General features: G+C 42.4%; 1 protein-coding gene across 1 annotated transcript in view; it reads left to right on the top strand.

Moving 5' to 3' along the window:
- LOC126188083 (synaptic vesicle glycoprotein 2A-like) overlaps positions 1-15956 on the top strand; it is a 215017-nt gene that overhangs the window by 68391 nt on the left and 130670 nt on the right. Inside the window, exon 2 of the mRNA XM_049929538.1 lies at positions 14321-14377. Within this exon, the coding sequence (XP_049785495.1) occupies positions 14321-14377 (57 nt within the window). The remainder of the gene's footprint in view (positions 1-14320; positions 14378-15956) is intronic.

Raw genomic sequence — 15956 nt, 5'->3', positions numbered from 1 at the left:
TGAAAAAGGATTTGGCCTATTTTAATGTCACCCGTGAGTCAATCAGGGACAGGGAAAAGTTTAGACAAATAGTGAACGAAATTAAGTGTTTTCCAGAAGAAACGAAACTAAAGAATAATAACAGGAAATGGTCGGAAGAGCGGAGGAGGAACCACTCGAAAATGATGAGGAAATATTGGGAAGAGAGAAAAAAAGATCAAAAAGCCGGGCAAGTGAATTGTTGAACGTGGTCCAAAGATGGCCGAAATCGAAAGAAGAAGAATAATATTTTGTGTTATGTATAAATTGTTTTCTTTTTTACCTTGCTCTTTGATCTAGTATTTACAATATTCTTTGAGAGTGTTATAAATAGGGGCGAAGGTCCTACACTTTCTCCGTTCAGATTTCGAAGACCGGGTTTGGTTGGTTGATTCGGGGGAGAGGACTATTGGATTACGAAGGAAGTCGGCCGTGCCCTTTCAAGAAACCATCCCGGCATTGGCCTGGAGCGCGATTTAGGGAAATCACGGGAAATCTTATTCAGGTTGGCCGGCGCAGGCTTGAACCGTCGTCCTCCCTAATGCGAATCCAGTGTGCTAACCACTGCGCCAGCTCGCTCGGTACTGAGTTTGTGCAGCTGGGCTGCCATGAGCAAGTGGAAGTTGCCCAGCTCGTGCGTGCCGGTAGGAACGACGTAAAAAGAAGACTAACACTGGACAAGGGGTCACTACTTGCCAGAGAAAAGTCTTCTAATGTCAAACAATGGCCTCGATTTCAGGAAGAACTTTCTGAGGATGTGCGTTTGGGGAACACTATAGTACGGAAGTACATCATGGAGTCCGGGAAACCAGAAAGAAAAGAGAGTCGAAGAGTCTGAAATGTTGCGCTATAGAAGGACGTTGAAAATTATGTGAGCTGGTTAGGTAAGAAATAAGGAGATAAGAAATATGTAGGAAGCACTCACAAGAAGAAAGTATAGGATGATAGGAGACGTGTTAAGACAAAAATTGTAGCGGAAGATTAAAAATAATGTTTATACTCGTCAACATCTCTTAACCTGTGCGTGGAGTCGATCCGTGCAAAGCAACCTATAGAATACCGAACTACAGAAGAAAAATGGACGTATGTAAAAATAAGAAGCGGAATAACGCGTTGGAACTGTGAAGTAAGTGTTGATGATGTAACGATCTGTGCTACGTCACCAGAAGACTGTTCAGGAAAATCACTTTCATGAGTAGAATAGTTTGCCCTTCATCATTTGATCTGTTGATAGAACTTGTGCTTACTAAATAACGTTCGGAGGAAGTAGTTGATCTGTATCAACAGGTCACGAGACCGAGTACTTAATGATCCTCACTTTCATTGGAACAATCCACTGGATACGTTCATCTTGTAGGATACTCATATTGTCGAACAATTAACGCTGTATATTTTGTGCTCTAAACACCTTCTGCCGTGGGGTATTTATTGAGTGGCAGGGCCACCCTTCAAGATAGTGTTTAAAATCCTGCTGCGTAATTAGTACACTGACAGATGATTAGCCTTAGTGTGCATACCTCGAAACTGCACAGTAGAGAGGAATGAAATTACACACATGACAAAGCAAACGACTGGAGAATCGTTGGGTGAAAATAGAGGAAATGTGTTGTGACTTCGTAAATGGTGACCTCTTTGGTACTACTGTGGGCTACGGAAAGTAAACACATCAGAAATACGGTCATAGTTGCAAAAGGTTATGTCTGCCCAGGGATGCTGTCATTACGAGCTCATATGTTTCGTCTACTGCAGTAATAACAAGACACGTTACTACTTTAACCTCACTACTGTGTTGGCCTTGGATATGTTTGTTGGCTATGCTATTGAATTTGGTCGTGTTTAAGTAAATTACTGAAGCAGTTTTTTATCCACTTAGTAATCGAAACAACAGAACCAAATTAATACCTCCAACGTGCATATCACTAAAATCGCGACTTTCTAGTCAGCAGTGACGCATTTATCAAAGTAGTTAAGTATCCCGTTAAAGATATCATGAATCAAAACCTAATCATTCAGAAACTTGTATCAGTATATGTTACTGCAAATCTTTTCATGAGCAAAATTCACGAAATTATATCACAAAAATTCATCATCAAATCGCCACTCACTTGTATCAAGCATAAAACATTACTTCAGGTTACATAAAGGGAAAACAAATAATTGAGGATAACTCAGCGTTAGACAATTTAAATTAACTAGCTGGTTAGAAGTTTTATGAAGGTTGTAGATTCAGAAAAAAATCCTGTATTAGTCAATATCACAAATATATTTCAATTATTCGAAGCAAGCTGCATATAGTTTAATTAGTAGTGCTTCTTTCTTACTACAAGCTACTTTCTGCTATAGCACCCTTCTTAAGTAAACCGTAGATGTTACAGTTGGTGAGTCTACTTACGTTTATAAAAGTTGTACATAAGGGTCAGTTTTCATATATGCTTTGTCTAGTTGCAATAGCGTCCTTACAACGTCATTTAGTAAGCTGTCGACTGTCTATTTATTGCTAGGCTGTTATAATTCACGTAATTTCTATTTGTGTATTTTTTTTCGTGTAATGTTTTTGACAGCTAGATTGACCGCTTACCCTCGTTGATGCTTTATGTTTACAGTTTAATCTTTGCTGTCCAGTGATGTTAGGTGTACTTCATTGATATAATTTTGTTATGATTTGTATCTGTAATTAACTTTAGTTTCCATTTACTGTGTGTTTTTATCCTTTTTTGATTTCCAATATGCTGTGGACCCGACCGAAAATAAAGTCTTTCTTTTATTGATCACTAGTTTCGGCTCCATTTTTTTCGAAACCACAATCTTCAATAAACACAGATCGCTTATCTCCAACTTGACTACGTCAAATAACAACATAAATCTACCACGTCAGGGGAACGATGAGTATAAAAAACTTTGTATGATATGAAGATTGCTAATTAATCAGACCGAAACTAGGAATAACAAAAGATTTTTGCGATATTGATTAATAAAGGATTTTTTTATGAACCTACCACCTTCTCTAAACACAGATCGCTTATCTCTAATTTGACTATGTCAAATAACAACATGAAAGATTAATGCTGCTTTGTCCTCAATACATACTCGTAGTTTAAAATTGAATTTAGAAACAACAGGATTAAGGCTGTTATGAAGAAAGATCCGTTGTTTATAGTCAAACAGAAACTCCTCCAATTAAGTTTCGAATTTACATGAAGGGTTTGGGCTTGTACAATCTAATATGGACTCATATGAAAGGCAGATGAATTTGTAACGCTTTTACGAAAGTAAAGGTACTGTAGTTGTAACACAGCGTCTCTCGTCGTGCCACTATCGATAATTTTGGACTTCTTGAAGTACCATTGAGCTTAGGACTATACCCATCACAGCTTGTCCTCCTAACCTGCAACTTTTGTCCAAACAATTTGGTGGATAGCAGAAAACTCTCTCGTGTCCTGCGAGTGATTATATTTGGTCGATTATAGCTATGTTCTTCGTTTCCCTTGACGTAGAACCTATTACACCCCTCATTTGAAACAGATTTTATACAGTTTTTCTTGCAATTCGAGTTCTTTGCGTTCATGAGTTTGTTGTAAACAGTTCCACAATATTTGCAGTTATAATTTCAAATATTACACATTCATTTGTAAGATCATAAATTTGGCTGCAAAGGTCACGGAAACTGCTGCATATTGCATCATATGAGGTATATTTAATATGTAATTATACTTATTAGTTTCTGAGTGAGAAATAGAGTATGAGAAATCCTTAAGTACGCTGTCAGTAGTAAAAGTGGATGAATAAAAAGTAGAGAAATAGTAGGACGCCTGTTTTAATTCTTCAGGTGTTTTCACAGTCTCCCCCCCCTCCCTCCCTCTTCCTTCCCTCCCCCTTGAGGACACGAAGCCTTGTCACCCGTGATGATCTTTTTCCAGAAAAGAATGGTCCGGGTACTAGAATGGTGAAATTTTTAAATAGTCACATTCTTTCCGACTCGTAATAACTAAAGTATTTTTACATCTAATGTATATGTTACGAGCTTCAACTTTTCATTGATTCTGGGCAGCAGAGTTATTGTTCTTAGCTTCTGCACCCAGACAGAGCCAGGATTATCTAAAAAGGTGTAATACACTCCTGGAAATTGAAATAAGAACACCGTGAATACATTGTCCCAGGAAGGGGAAACTTTATTGACACATTCCTGGGGTCAGATACATCACATGATCACACTGACAGAACCACAGGCACATAGACACAGGCAACAGAGCATGCACAATGTCGGCACTAGTACAGTGTATATCCACCTTTCGCAGCAATGCAGGCTGCTATTCTCCCATGGAGACGATCGTAGAGATGCTGGATGTAGTCCTGTGGAACGGCTTGCCATGCCATTTCCACCTGGCGCCTCAGTTGGACCAGCGTTCGTGCTGGACGTGCAGACCGCGTGAGACGACGCTTCATTCAGTCCCAAACATGCTCAATGGGGGACGGATCCGGAGATCTTGCTGGCCAGGGTAGTTGACTTACACCTTCTAGAGCACGTTGGGTGGCACGGGATACATGCGGACGTGCATTGTCCTGTTGGAACAGCAAGTTCCCTTGCCGGTCTAGGAATGGTAGAACGGTGGGTTCGATGACGGTTTGGATGTACCGTGCACTATTCAGTGTCCCCTCGACGATCACCAGTGGTGTACGGCCAGTGTAGCAGATCGCTCCCCACACCATGATGCCGGGTGTTGGCCCTGTGTGCCTCGGTCGTATGCAGTCCTGATTGTGGCGCTCACCTGCACGGCGCCAAACACGCATACGACCATCATTGGCACCAAGGCAGAAGCGACTCTCATCGCTGAAGACGACACGTCTCCATTCGTCCCTCCATTCACGCCTGTCGCGACACCACTGGAGGCGGGCTGCACGATGTTGGGGCGTGAGCGGAAGACGGCCTAACGGTGTGCGGGACCGTAGCCCAGCTTCATGGAGACGGTTGCGAATGGTCCTCGCCGATACCCCAGGAGCAACAGTGTCCCTAATTTGCTGGGAAGTGGCGGTGCGGTCCCCTACGGCACTGCGTAGGATCCTACGGTCTTGGCGTGCTTCCGTGCGTCGCTGCGGTCCGGTCCCAGGTCGACGGGCACGTGCACCTTCCGCCGACCACTGGCGACAACATCGATGTACTGTGGAGACCTCACGCCCCACGTGTTGAGCAATTCGGCGGTACGTCCACCCGGCCTCCCGCATGCCCACTATACGCCCTCGCTCAAAGTCCGTCAATTGCACATACGGTTCACGTCCACGCTGTCGTGGCATGCTACCAGTGTTAAAGACTGCGATGGAGCTCCGTATGCCACGGCAAACTGGCTGACACTGACGGCGGCGGTGCACAAATGCTGCGCAGCTAGCGCCATTCGACGGCCAACACCGCGGTTCCTGGTGTGTCCGCTGTGCCGTGCGTGTGATCATTGCTTGTACAGCCCTCTCGCAGTGTCCGGAGCAAGTATGGTGGGTCTGACACATCGGTGTCAATGTGTTCTTTTTTCCATTTCCAGGAGTGTATTTCTGGAACAACTCGTCTTGTTGTACTTGTCTTTCCTTAAATGACTGCTAAAGGCCAAACTAGTCAAGTATGTGTGCCTCAAACCGTGATATTATTGCTAAAAGCCTGACTCAGAACCGAGGGAAAAATATACCAAAAGAAAATCATAACAAATCACTGCGTGGTATCAGGTAACGAACATCGTAAGAAAAAGTATCTCAATGAGCGTCATTCGTAAAAAAAAAAAAAAAAAAAAAAAACAAAAAAAAAAAAAAAAAAACTGAAAAATAGGTAGAATTTACTCATTTGTCGTTTGTGATAATTACACCTCCAAGAAACAGATCCGCTACCTGAAATTTACACCGTATGTAAGTGACACTGAGATTTATGAGATGAGTACAGCGACAGTGTTACAGCTCGTGAGGTTACATACCGCCGACCTCTGAGCTGTGAAGAGAGGGCCCATAAATAGCAGCTGACTACAGAAGATAAAGTTTGTGCGAATCCTCTCTCATACAGGACAGCCTCTGCTTGCGTCGTATTGCAGTCACAGGAGTTTACTGTCAACCGACTATGGAATTTGCAGATCTGGAATGCGACTTGCTCATTCGTGCTACCGAAAGTACGGGTTGGTGCGCCCATAAAGCCATGTGGATGTGTAACCATGGTTGCATGAAATGACGTACAATACGTAGCAGTTCAGTCGCTGAGACTGTCGACATACAGTTCATGGACAGACCACCGACCTCCACTGAATTGGCTCAGCAGAAAAATACACGTATCCGCTGGTTATTCCGTTCTTCAGTTTTCCTTATCTTCTGTAGAGAGACTTGCATGGTTGTTGTCTTCTGTTACTCGTATTTCCACTGTTAACAATCACCCCCGTAACTACAGAAGTAAGTAGTGTGCCGAGTGGAAACAAATTATGTCATCTGATTTTATTGCTGAAATACGATAATGAAATACATATGCTACGACTTACGATCAACAAACCAAGGGGGTTATTGAAGTCTGATATTGGCTTAACATCCGGGTTCGACGTTCATGGGCTTTGACTGAACAATAAGTCAACATTATTCTTATGGCAGTACTAGTCTCCCCGAAATGCTGCTCTGGTGTGCGGTTAGGATGACAGTTACCGCTGAAACAACCGGTTTTCGGTTATATCATATCTTTTTTTCCCTCGTCAGTTTAACCTGACTGTTAAAATCGCTCAAAATAACCAGTTTCTGAAGTAACTGTTTTTCGGTTTTTTATTCCTATTATTTCCTGTAAGAACGTAAAAATCTAACAAAGACTGAAAAATTTTGACTCTCTCAGTTTCAAGATATATGGAATCAAAATATTAAACTAAATAGATAAATACAAGAAAACTTAGTCCATCCACCGTTCAATGTTTTTCTCTAAAAGTGATAAGTGGTTAAATACCACAAAAGAATGACCAGTATTCTCCTGTAGATTCTAATTTTTTGACACTGCTCTATTTGGGCATTACGAATAGTCAGTGATAAAGAGTGAAAACTGAGGTTGAACAACTCTGTTTCTCGTGTTAATTTGCCCGTTATCAAGGGCTGCAAACAGATAGAGGCATATTATGTAAACGCAGACAACAGATCAGTTACTTTCTATTTTTATTGTATACTATGAGTGAACTGTTCTTCAGATTTTAATTTCTTACTGTTACCAAATGTCCTCCATCTTTTATTATTTTATAAAAATCGTGGACAAATCTTTAATTCTTAAACGCAAATGGAGCATTCTACTTCATTACTATATCCTGACTAGGGACGATGCCTTTCCGCGCAACAACAGATGTTCGTCGACTACAGCGAGAAATTGTTGTGTAGAAAAAGTGGGGGCAAGTCTTGCACACTGCTCTTAACGCGCGTGCCTTAAGCCACGATACACGGCAACAGAGACAGTATTGTCTCAGCAGTGCTGTACCGTATCTTATGCCATGTGTTTGTTACTCGTTTTTGTCGACATTGCTGTAAAATAGCACTCATCATTTCTCCCATTTTCAGTAATAACGCAATATTTCAGACCAATGCAGTTTTTACGAGTAAAAACTAATCCCCCTTTTTTAAAAAAAAAAGTTTAACTTAAAAACGAAAAATTTTAACACTGGTGCTGTTGCTAATTGATAATTCGATTGTTTTACTCGGTTATTATAGGAAATAAAAAAAACACCAGTTATGACCAAGACCAAATACCGAAAAATACCCGTTACTCAGGGCTAAAATAACGGTATCGGTTTTAGTCGGTCAGTTTTTCCCATCATTAGTGTACAATGTGTGGCGTGCGGTACTGCTGGAACAACTATCATTTCGCCCTTTTATGTCGCATTTACGATTAGTACTTGGCAAAGACGAGTCAGGAAGGCTTCGTATGAGCTCTGTTTTATTATTATAATTATTTTGACGTCATCATTTCGCGAGAAGTAACTTGTCCCTTGCCTCTTCTTGGAATGTACGGCCTCGGAATTTGCAAAAGACTTCTCCCTGACAAGCAACTTCTCTCCCTGCCACTGGAGTTTGATCATCGACGCCATAACGTTCTCGTACTAACTAAGAGAACCCGCTACGAAACACTCAACTCTTCTTTGAATCTGATACATTTGGTTTATTACGCCTACCTGTAGCGTACTTCGAAAAGTTCTCGGAATCATCGCCAGATGTCAGTGGTAGCGCAACAAGGTTCTCGCGTAATAATAGGTCATCCTGTGACGCGTCAGTGCTTTTGATAGAGATCTGTGGTACGGACGTCTCTGTTGTTCTCGCGTAGTGATTTATGAAGACGAAAAAAAGAATGATATTCGGGCAGTGATTAAGTACTTCATAAAGAAACGTACGAAAGCAAAGAAAATTCAAGCCCATTTTCAGAGCACATGGGGGACTATGCTCCTTCATATTCAACTATCGTCACATGAACAAACGGATTTAAATTTGGTCGGACAGCTTAGTTGATGATCCGCGTAGTGGTCAGCCAGATGTGCACGTGCCCCAGAAAAAATCAGAAAAGTGCATAAAATGGCGATGTAGATCGTCGACTGAAAGAACGAGAAATTGCTGAAGATGTAGTGATGTCATATGAACGGGCATATCACATTTTAACAGTGGAATTGGATATGAGAAAATTCTGTATTCCCGCGACTCTTAACGCAGGATCAGAAACGATCACAATGTAAATGTTCGAACAACGTTTGACCTAGTTTCAGAGCAACCAACAAGATTTTTGCGCCATTCCGTGACCACAGATGAAGCTTGTGTTCCCTGCTACACTCTCAGACAAATCAATAGCCAGAGGAGTGGAAACATGTTGATTCACCGCCACCAAAGAAAGCACACGTAATAGGATCTGCCGGAAGTGGCATGGCATGAGTGTTCTGGGCTGGAGTGCGAAGGATTCTATAGATAGATTATCTTCCCACTTGTCAAACGATTACTGGACAATACCACGCTAACCTGGAAGCCTACAGTAAAAGATACGCGAGAAAAGGCCAGGTTTGGCAATGAAGAAAGTGATCTTTCGTGAGGATAATGCGCGCCTACATACAAGTGTAATTGCCACGGCAAAAATACATGAACTAACACAAGAACTGTTGTCACAACTTCCTTATTCATCTGATTTGACTCTATCATATTTACATCTCTTCCCCAAGCTACAAGTTTTCCTCAGTGGACGAAGATTCTCTTCAAACGAAGAACCAACTTTCGAAGTTGATGTGCTTTTCGCAGGCCTGGAGGAATCTACTTTTCGACATGGGATCAAGCTACTAGAACATCGCTGGACCAAGTTCATTGGTGTACAGGGAGACAAATCGTTTCTTTCTATTCCATTCGGAGAACTTCTCAAACTACCCTAGTGGTAAGCGCCCAGCAATGACGATCAGCACTCGAGAATCGTTTAAACGATTGTATTGTAAGCCACTTCCTTCGTGAATGAATTTCTTAGAATTCTTCCAGTGAACTTCCGCCTGGCATCTGATTTTATTATAAATGATTTTAAGGCCTTTTTGAACTTGAGGCCGCGATGATTATCTGCCAGTGATTTGTCATCAATAGTGTAATCGAACAATAACGGATCACTCCGCCAGTTTATCGGCAATACATTACATGTATTTGTGCATTATTTTATCCATGCAGGATCTGATGAACTCCGCATCAGTGAACGATTGATAATGAACAACGCAACCAGCCACAAATACTATTTACAATTGTCCTAGACAACCCCCCCCCCCACCCCACCACAGTTCATCCCAACACATTCTAAATGAGCAACTGGTACTACATAACGAACCATTTCTACATATTTTCATTGGGATGTTCACATAAATTAAAGATAACATGGTCCTCACCACCCTCCCCAACATTTAGGTACGTGAACGAGAATGTGTGCACTGCAATAGAAAACAAATGCACTACATGACGTTCCAAAATCTGCTATAGAAGAAAAGGATCAGAGATCAAACTCAAAACTCTACATGGACACTCACAGTAGCCTAACAACAAATAATATTATTTTTAACATGCTATAATTATAACTTTTTGATGCTGTAACTTACCCATCTACAAGTGCATCATCTGCAGGCAATATAATGGAGTTCCCGCCACCAGGCTAATCACAGTATGTACAAGGAGAGTCTTGCTTTTTTCTACATTCGCCTGCTACGCTGCCAGTTGGACATTTGGGGAAGTTATTTACTTGAAAACTATGGGCCAGAGGAGACAGTGCAGTGGTGAGACACTGGAGTCACATTCGGTTAGCCAGTTCTTCAAATTCTCCTCTGGCCGCGTGAGACCAGACGGTTACATAAATGTCTACTGCAGTTTTTATTGTAACATTATTTGTACACTACTGGCCATCAAAATTACTACACCAAGAAGAAATGTAGATGATAAACGGGTATTGATTGGACAAATATATTATACTAGAACTGACATGTGATTACATTTTCACTCAATTTGGGTGCATAGATCCTGAGAAATCAGTACCCAGAACAACCACCTCTGGCCGTAATAACGGCCTTGATACGCCTGGGCAAGGAGTCAAACAGAGCTTGGATGGCTTGTACAGGTACAGCTGCCATGCAGCTTCAACACGATACCACAGTTCGTCAAGAGTAGTGACTGGCGTATTGTGACGAGCAAGTTGCTCGGCCACCATTGACCAGACGTTTTCAGTTCGTGAGAGATCTGGAGAATATGCTGGCCAGGGCAGCAGTCGAACATTTTCTGTAACCAGGAAGGCCCGTACAGGACCTGCAACATGCGTTCGTGCATTATACTGCTGAAATGTAGGGTTTCGCAGGGATCAAATGAAGGGTAGAGCCACAGGTCGCAACACATCTAAATGTAACGTCCACTGTTCAAAGTGCCGTCAATGAGAACAAGAGGTGACCGAGACGAGTAACCAATGGCACCACATACCGTCATGGAGGTGATACGCCAGGATGTCGATGACGGATACACGCTTCCAATGTGCGTTCACCGCGATGTTGCCAGACACGGATGCGACCATCAAGATGCTGTAAACAGAACCTGGATTCATCCGAAAAAATGACCTTTTGCCATTCGTGCACCCAGGTTCGTCGTTGAGTACACCATCGCAGGGCTCCTGTCTGTGACGCAGCGTCAAGGGTAACCGCAGCCATGGTCCGAGCTAATAGTCCATGCTGTTCCATACGTCGTCGAACTGTTCGTGCAGATAGTTGTTGTCTTGCAAACGGCGCCATCTGTTGACTCAGGGATCGAGACGTGGCTGCACGATCCGTTACAGCCATGCGGATAAGACGCCTGTCATCTCGACTGCTAGCGATACGAGGACGTTGGCCTCCAGCACGGCGTTCCGTATTATCCTCCTGAACCCGCCGATTCCATATTCGGCTAACAGTCATTGGGTTTCGACCAACGCGAGCAGCAATGTCGCGATACGATAAATCGCCATCGCGATAGGCTACAATCCCACCTTTATCAAAGTCGGAAACGTGATGGTACGCATTTCTCCTCCTTACACTAGGTATCACAACAACATTTCACCAGGCAACGCCAGCTAACTGCTGTTTGTGTACGAGAAATTGGTTGGAAATTTTACTCATGTCAGCACGTTGTAGGTGTCGCCACCGGTGCCAACCTTGTGTGAATGCTCTGAAAAGCTAATCATTTGCGTATCACAGCATCTTCTGGGCGTCGGTTAAATTTCGCGTCTGTAGCACGTCATCTTCGTGGTGTAGCAATTTTAATGGCCAGTGGTGTAGCAGCGTTGAAACAACAATGGGCATGAAACAAATGCGTCAACGCGGATACGGAACCACGTAACAATACCTACTCTTGTACACTAGTGGAAATGCAGTTTTTCGTATTTTCGTGTCAATATGCAGTGGGTAGACTTACGTTGTAGGGAATCCCGCCAACTTGGACAAAAAATTTGGGAAGTCGAGCTTTGCTTGTCACAAGCCAGTACAAAGTGGGGAGTGACAGAGGAATTCATTACTAAAACTTTTGAATGGTTTCGTCACACAACTGCGCGTTTTTCCGAATTGCTTCACAAAAAGGGCTTTTAATTTATAAGTAGTACTCCTTGTTTATCGTTCGACCTTGTGGAAGTCGCAATGCACTATGGTGTTGAAATCGAAGAACGCATCAAATATAACTTTCAGATGTGAAGGCTCTTGTCGAGCTTTCTCTGCTTTTAGCGATTCAGGATGCTTCCAGTGGGACAAATGAGACTTTGTTTCGAAGTCATACCCGTGAACCTATGTTGCGTCAACATTTAGGAGCATACTGACTTCATCCAGCGATCCCTGAGCAGTTTGCACTTGCCGCTGTTTTTGTCCGCAGTTCTGCAATTATCAGACTGTTCACTGATGAAGTTGTTATCTACAGAAAAGTACCGCCGTTGGATCATCGTAAGGAAGTGTAGGAAGATTTGGGCCAAATTTGCGCGAGATGTAATGAAAGACTTTTCCTTCTAAATGCGAGTAAATATATGATAATGGGTATATAATAAAAGAGGGAGAACAAGATAGTATCCCATTACAAGATTATTTTCAAAGATCTGGAGGACACCAGGTCGTTTAAGCATTCAGCAGTAAAATTATGAACAGAAACGAAATAGTACAAACACGAGAAATCAGTTTAGAACAATCGAATGGATGACTTATGTCTATTATAAGGTTTCTGGAAAAGAGCAACGCTTTTGTAAAGGAAATTTCCTGTAAGACGATAGTTCGAAAGTCTTATTATTTCAGTGTTTGTAGTCTGAAACGGTTCGGGCGGTATAAAGATATGAAATTTCTGTTATGTCTTCCTTCATCAAAATGAAATAAACTGTCAGTCTTCTAATGTAAATCTTTTTCGAACTGTATATCGCACAGATGCTAAGCTCACACTAACTTCAGATTATACAAGATTTTCAACGTAAACATTACAGGCATTATCGACTTGAGATTTCATGGGTGACTCTTGCAGAGTATTCCAAGGCCATCCTTGGCAGCCTGTGCGGTGTTAGTAGGTGCAGGAACATCCGTTGGCGAACTCCGCCAATGGAGTACCTCAAACAAACAATAAAATACAAAATAAATATCTGAACTATTACAGAATAGCATATACATAGAAAAGGTACATTTCTGTGATATTTAAACATATAACCTTTGTAACAAAGTTAATTATAGACACGCTTATTCATTTATAGACGATGGCGGTACAGAAAAAATGACACCTCTACAGCTTATGTGAAAAAAAAACTGAAGGAAATTCCACCGTCACAAGTTCTTATCAAGGACGCATTGCAGCAGACATCAAAGGAATTTAGTGGTTCGCTGTTGGGGTCGTAACAGATTAGCATAGCCCGTGTGGAAGTGCAGTGTAATTGAGAATCTTTGGAAGAAAGGCGATTTGTTTCTTACTGAATCCAACTGGTTAATTTTAGAGAATCTGTTGTAGAGGAAAGCGACGGTTCTGTTGATTTTATCGTGCATCTCGCATAGAAATCACGAGAAGAGAATGATCGAGATTAGAGAACTCACAGATGAAACGGATTCTAACGAGGAAATGAAGCTTGTCGATCTCATTTCCATGTGATGTACTTCCTTCTTCTACGTAAGAAGCATAAGTAATGAAATTTGGGCCGTCTGTTTTTTTTACACTCCGTGTATTTGTAATATTTGAGACAGTATACGTGTGGTTGCCAGACACCTCCTCTAGGAGGAGTCAATACCTATCTCTGCGAGTGCTCTTCGAATTGCACTTTTCCAGCGTTTTCCCTAATTTGCTATTTTTCCGGATATTCTCCTCCTAGTCACACAGGGCTGGGAAGATAGAATGGAAAGGAAGCGATGGAGAGAGATAACGGATAGTGAATAATCTCGTGTAGTAAATGAAATTTTCACAACTCTGCAGTTAATGGGGTCGTGTGTAATTGTTAGAGAGTCTGCGTGGATATCAGGAGGGAAGCTGAAAAATAATGATATGTAAAAAATCTTTATGTTGTTGATGGTCAAATGGCTCGACTTCGAGAGCATTGTAGACGATCGGTGGTGATGCAGAGTGGAACTCTGGTGCGATACGTTTCTTGCATGCATATATTTATTTTTTGTAAGCGTCTAGTTTAAATATAAACTTAACCAATATTTTTATAAATTAACTGCTGAAGAATTAATCGTTTTCTAATAGAATAATGTGTCTTTTCGACTCCTTGTTATTTTAATTGATGGCATACCTACAGATTAGTTTCAGAGTATGTACAAAACAACACACATTATTTAAAAAAGAATTTTTTTTTCCGCAGGGACCCAGACGGTGATAGATGAACCAGTCGACTTCGAAACTGCAATAGCGCAAACGGGTGAGTGATTCGTACTTTAGTGTCACTGGTCTGTACTACAGATTGTTGTCTGAACTGATCCATCAGCATGCTTCATAAAAGTCGATTGGATGCAAAAATACATTGTAAATATTGGCTCATGGGTAACTGAATTAGAGACAGGTTGTGCGTACCTTCCACGCTCCAGTTGAGAGTGGTGCGAGACTCGACTTGGTACGTACTCCTTGAGACGCTGAAAGCATTTAGAGGCCATCTGGATCCACGGTCCTTCAACCGCCGCCCAGAACCACGGAGACTCGTCGGAATTGGCTTCATAGCTGGTACGTCTCACCCGATGGTGTTCGAAATGTGCTCAGCGCGATTGAGTCCAGGTGACACAAGCCTCTTCGTTTCTATGGAGTGGTTCTCAACAGAATTCAGGAGCGGCAGGTCAACGTATCGTTAAAGTTATTCATCGCTTGTGGGTTGCAGTTGAGGAAAAAATGCACGACCGTGATCCAGAAACAGGTATTTGTATCGTTCACTGTGGAGAGACAATATAAGACGTGTTCCGATCCTCCATTTCATCACATATAAACCTCTACCTGAGAATATCTCCAATACGTGCCTGAGAGATGCCCTCTGGCAAAAGGGATGGCTTCTGTATCCCATAGTGAAGCGGTAAGTCTAATTGGTGTGGCTATTCACCAGCTGGCACTGAACTGGGACATAACCAGCTGCCCTGTAGCCCGTCCAGCAGTTGTTACATTCCGCAACAGTCGATGGTGATCCAATCGACCAAACGTTATTGCCCATGGTAGTTAATTCGGGTGGCCATCGGTGTCTCCAAACCGAAGTACCCTTCACAGTGTTACATCTACATCCATCCACACTCTGCGAATCACTGAGAAGTACATGACAGAGGGTACATACAGTCACGTTTACGTAAGGAGTGCGAAAACAATGCGTGTTTAAATGCCCCTGTGCGTGCTGTAATTATCCCTACGAGAGCGATAAATAGGGGTTTGTAGTACATTCCTAGAGTCATCGCTCAAAGACGGTTCCTGAAACTTTGTAAGTAGCTTTCTCGGGACAGTTTACGTCTATCTTCAAGATGATGATGATGATCTACATCTACATCTACATTTATACTCCGCAAGCCACCCAACGGTGTGTGGCGGAGGGCACTTTACGTGCCACTGTCATTATCTCCCTTTCCTGTTCCAGTCGCGTATGGTTTGCGGGAAGAACGACTGTCTGAAAGCCTCTGTGCGCGCTCTAATCTCTCTAATTTTACATTCGTGATCTCCTCGGGAGGTATAAGCAGGGGGAAGCAATATATTCGATACCTCATCCAGAAACGCACCCTCTCGAAACCTGGCGAGCAAGCTACACCGCGATGCAGAGCGCCTCTCTTGCAGAGTCTGCCACTTGAGTTTGTTAAACATCTCCGTAACGCTATCACGGTTACCAAATAACCCTGTGACGAAACGCGCTGCTCTTCTTTGGATCTTCTCTATCTCCTCCGTCAACCCGATCTGGTACGGATCCCACACTGATGAGCAATACTCAAGTATAGGTCGAACGAGTGTTTTGTAAGCCACCTCCTTTGTTGATGGAC

This window comes from Schistocerca cancellata, chromosome 5 (genome assembly GCF_023864275.1).
Source record: "Schistocerca cancellata isolate TAMUIC-IGC-003103 chromosome 5, iqSchCanc2.1, whole genome shotgun sequence".
NCBI lineage: Eukaryota > Metazoa > Arthropoda > Insecta > Orthoptera > Acrididae > Schistocerca > Schistocerca cancellata.
This window is presented reverse-complemented; position numbering and strand designations above follow the sequence as displayed.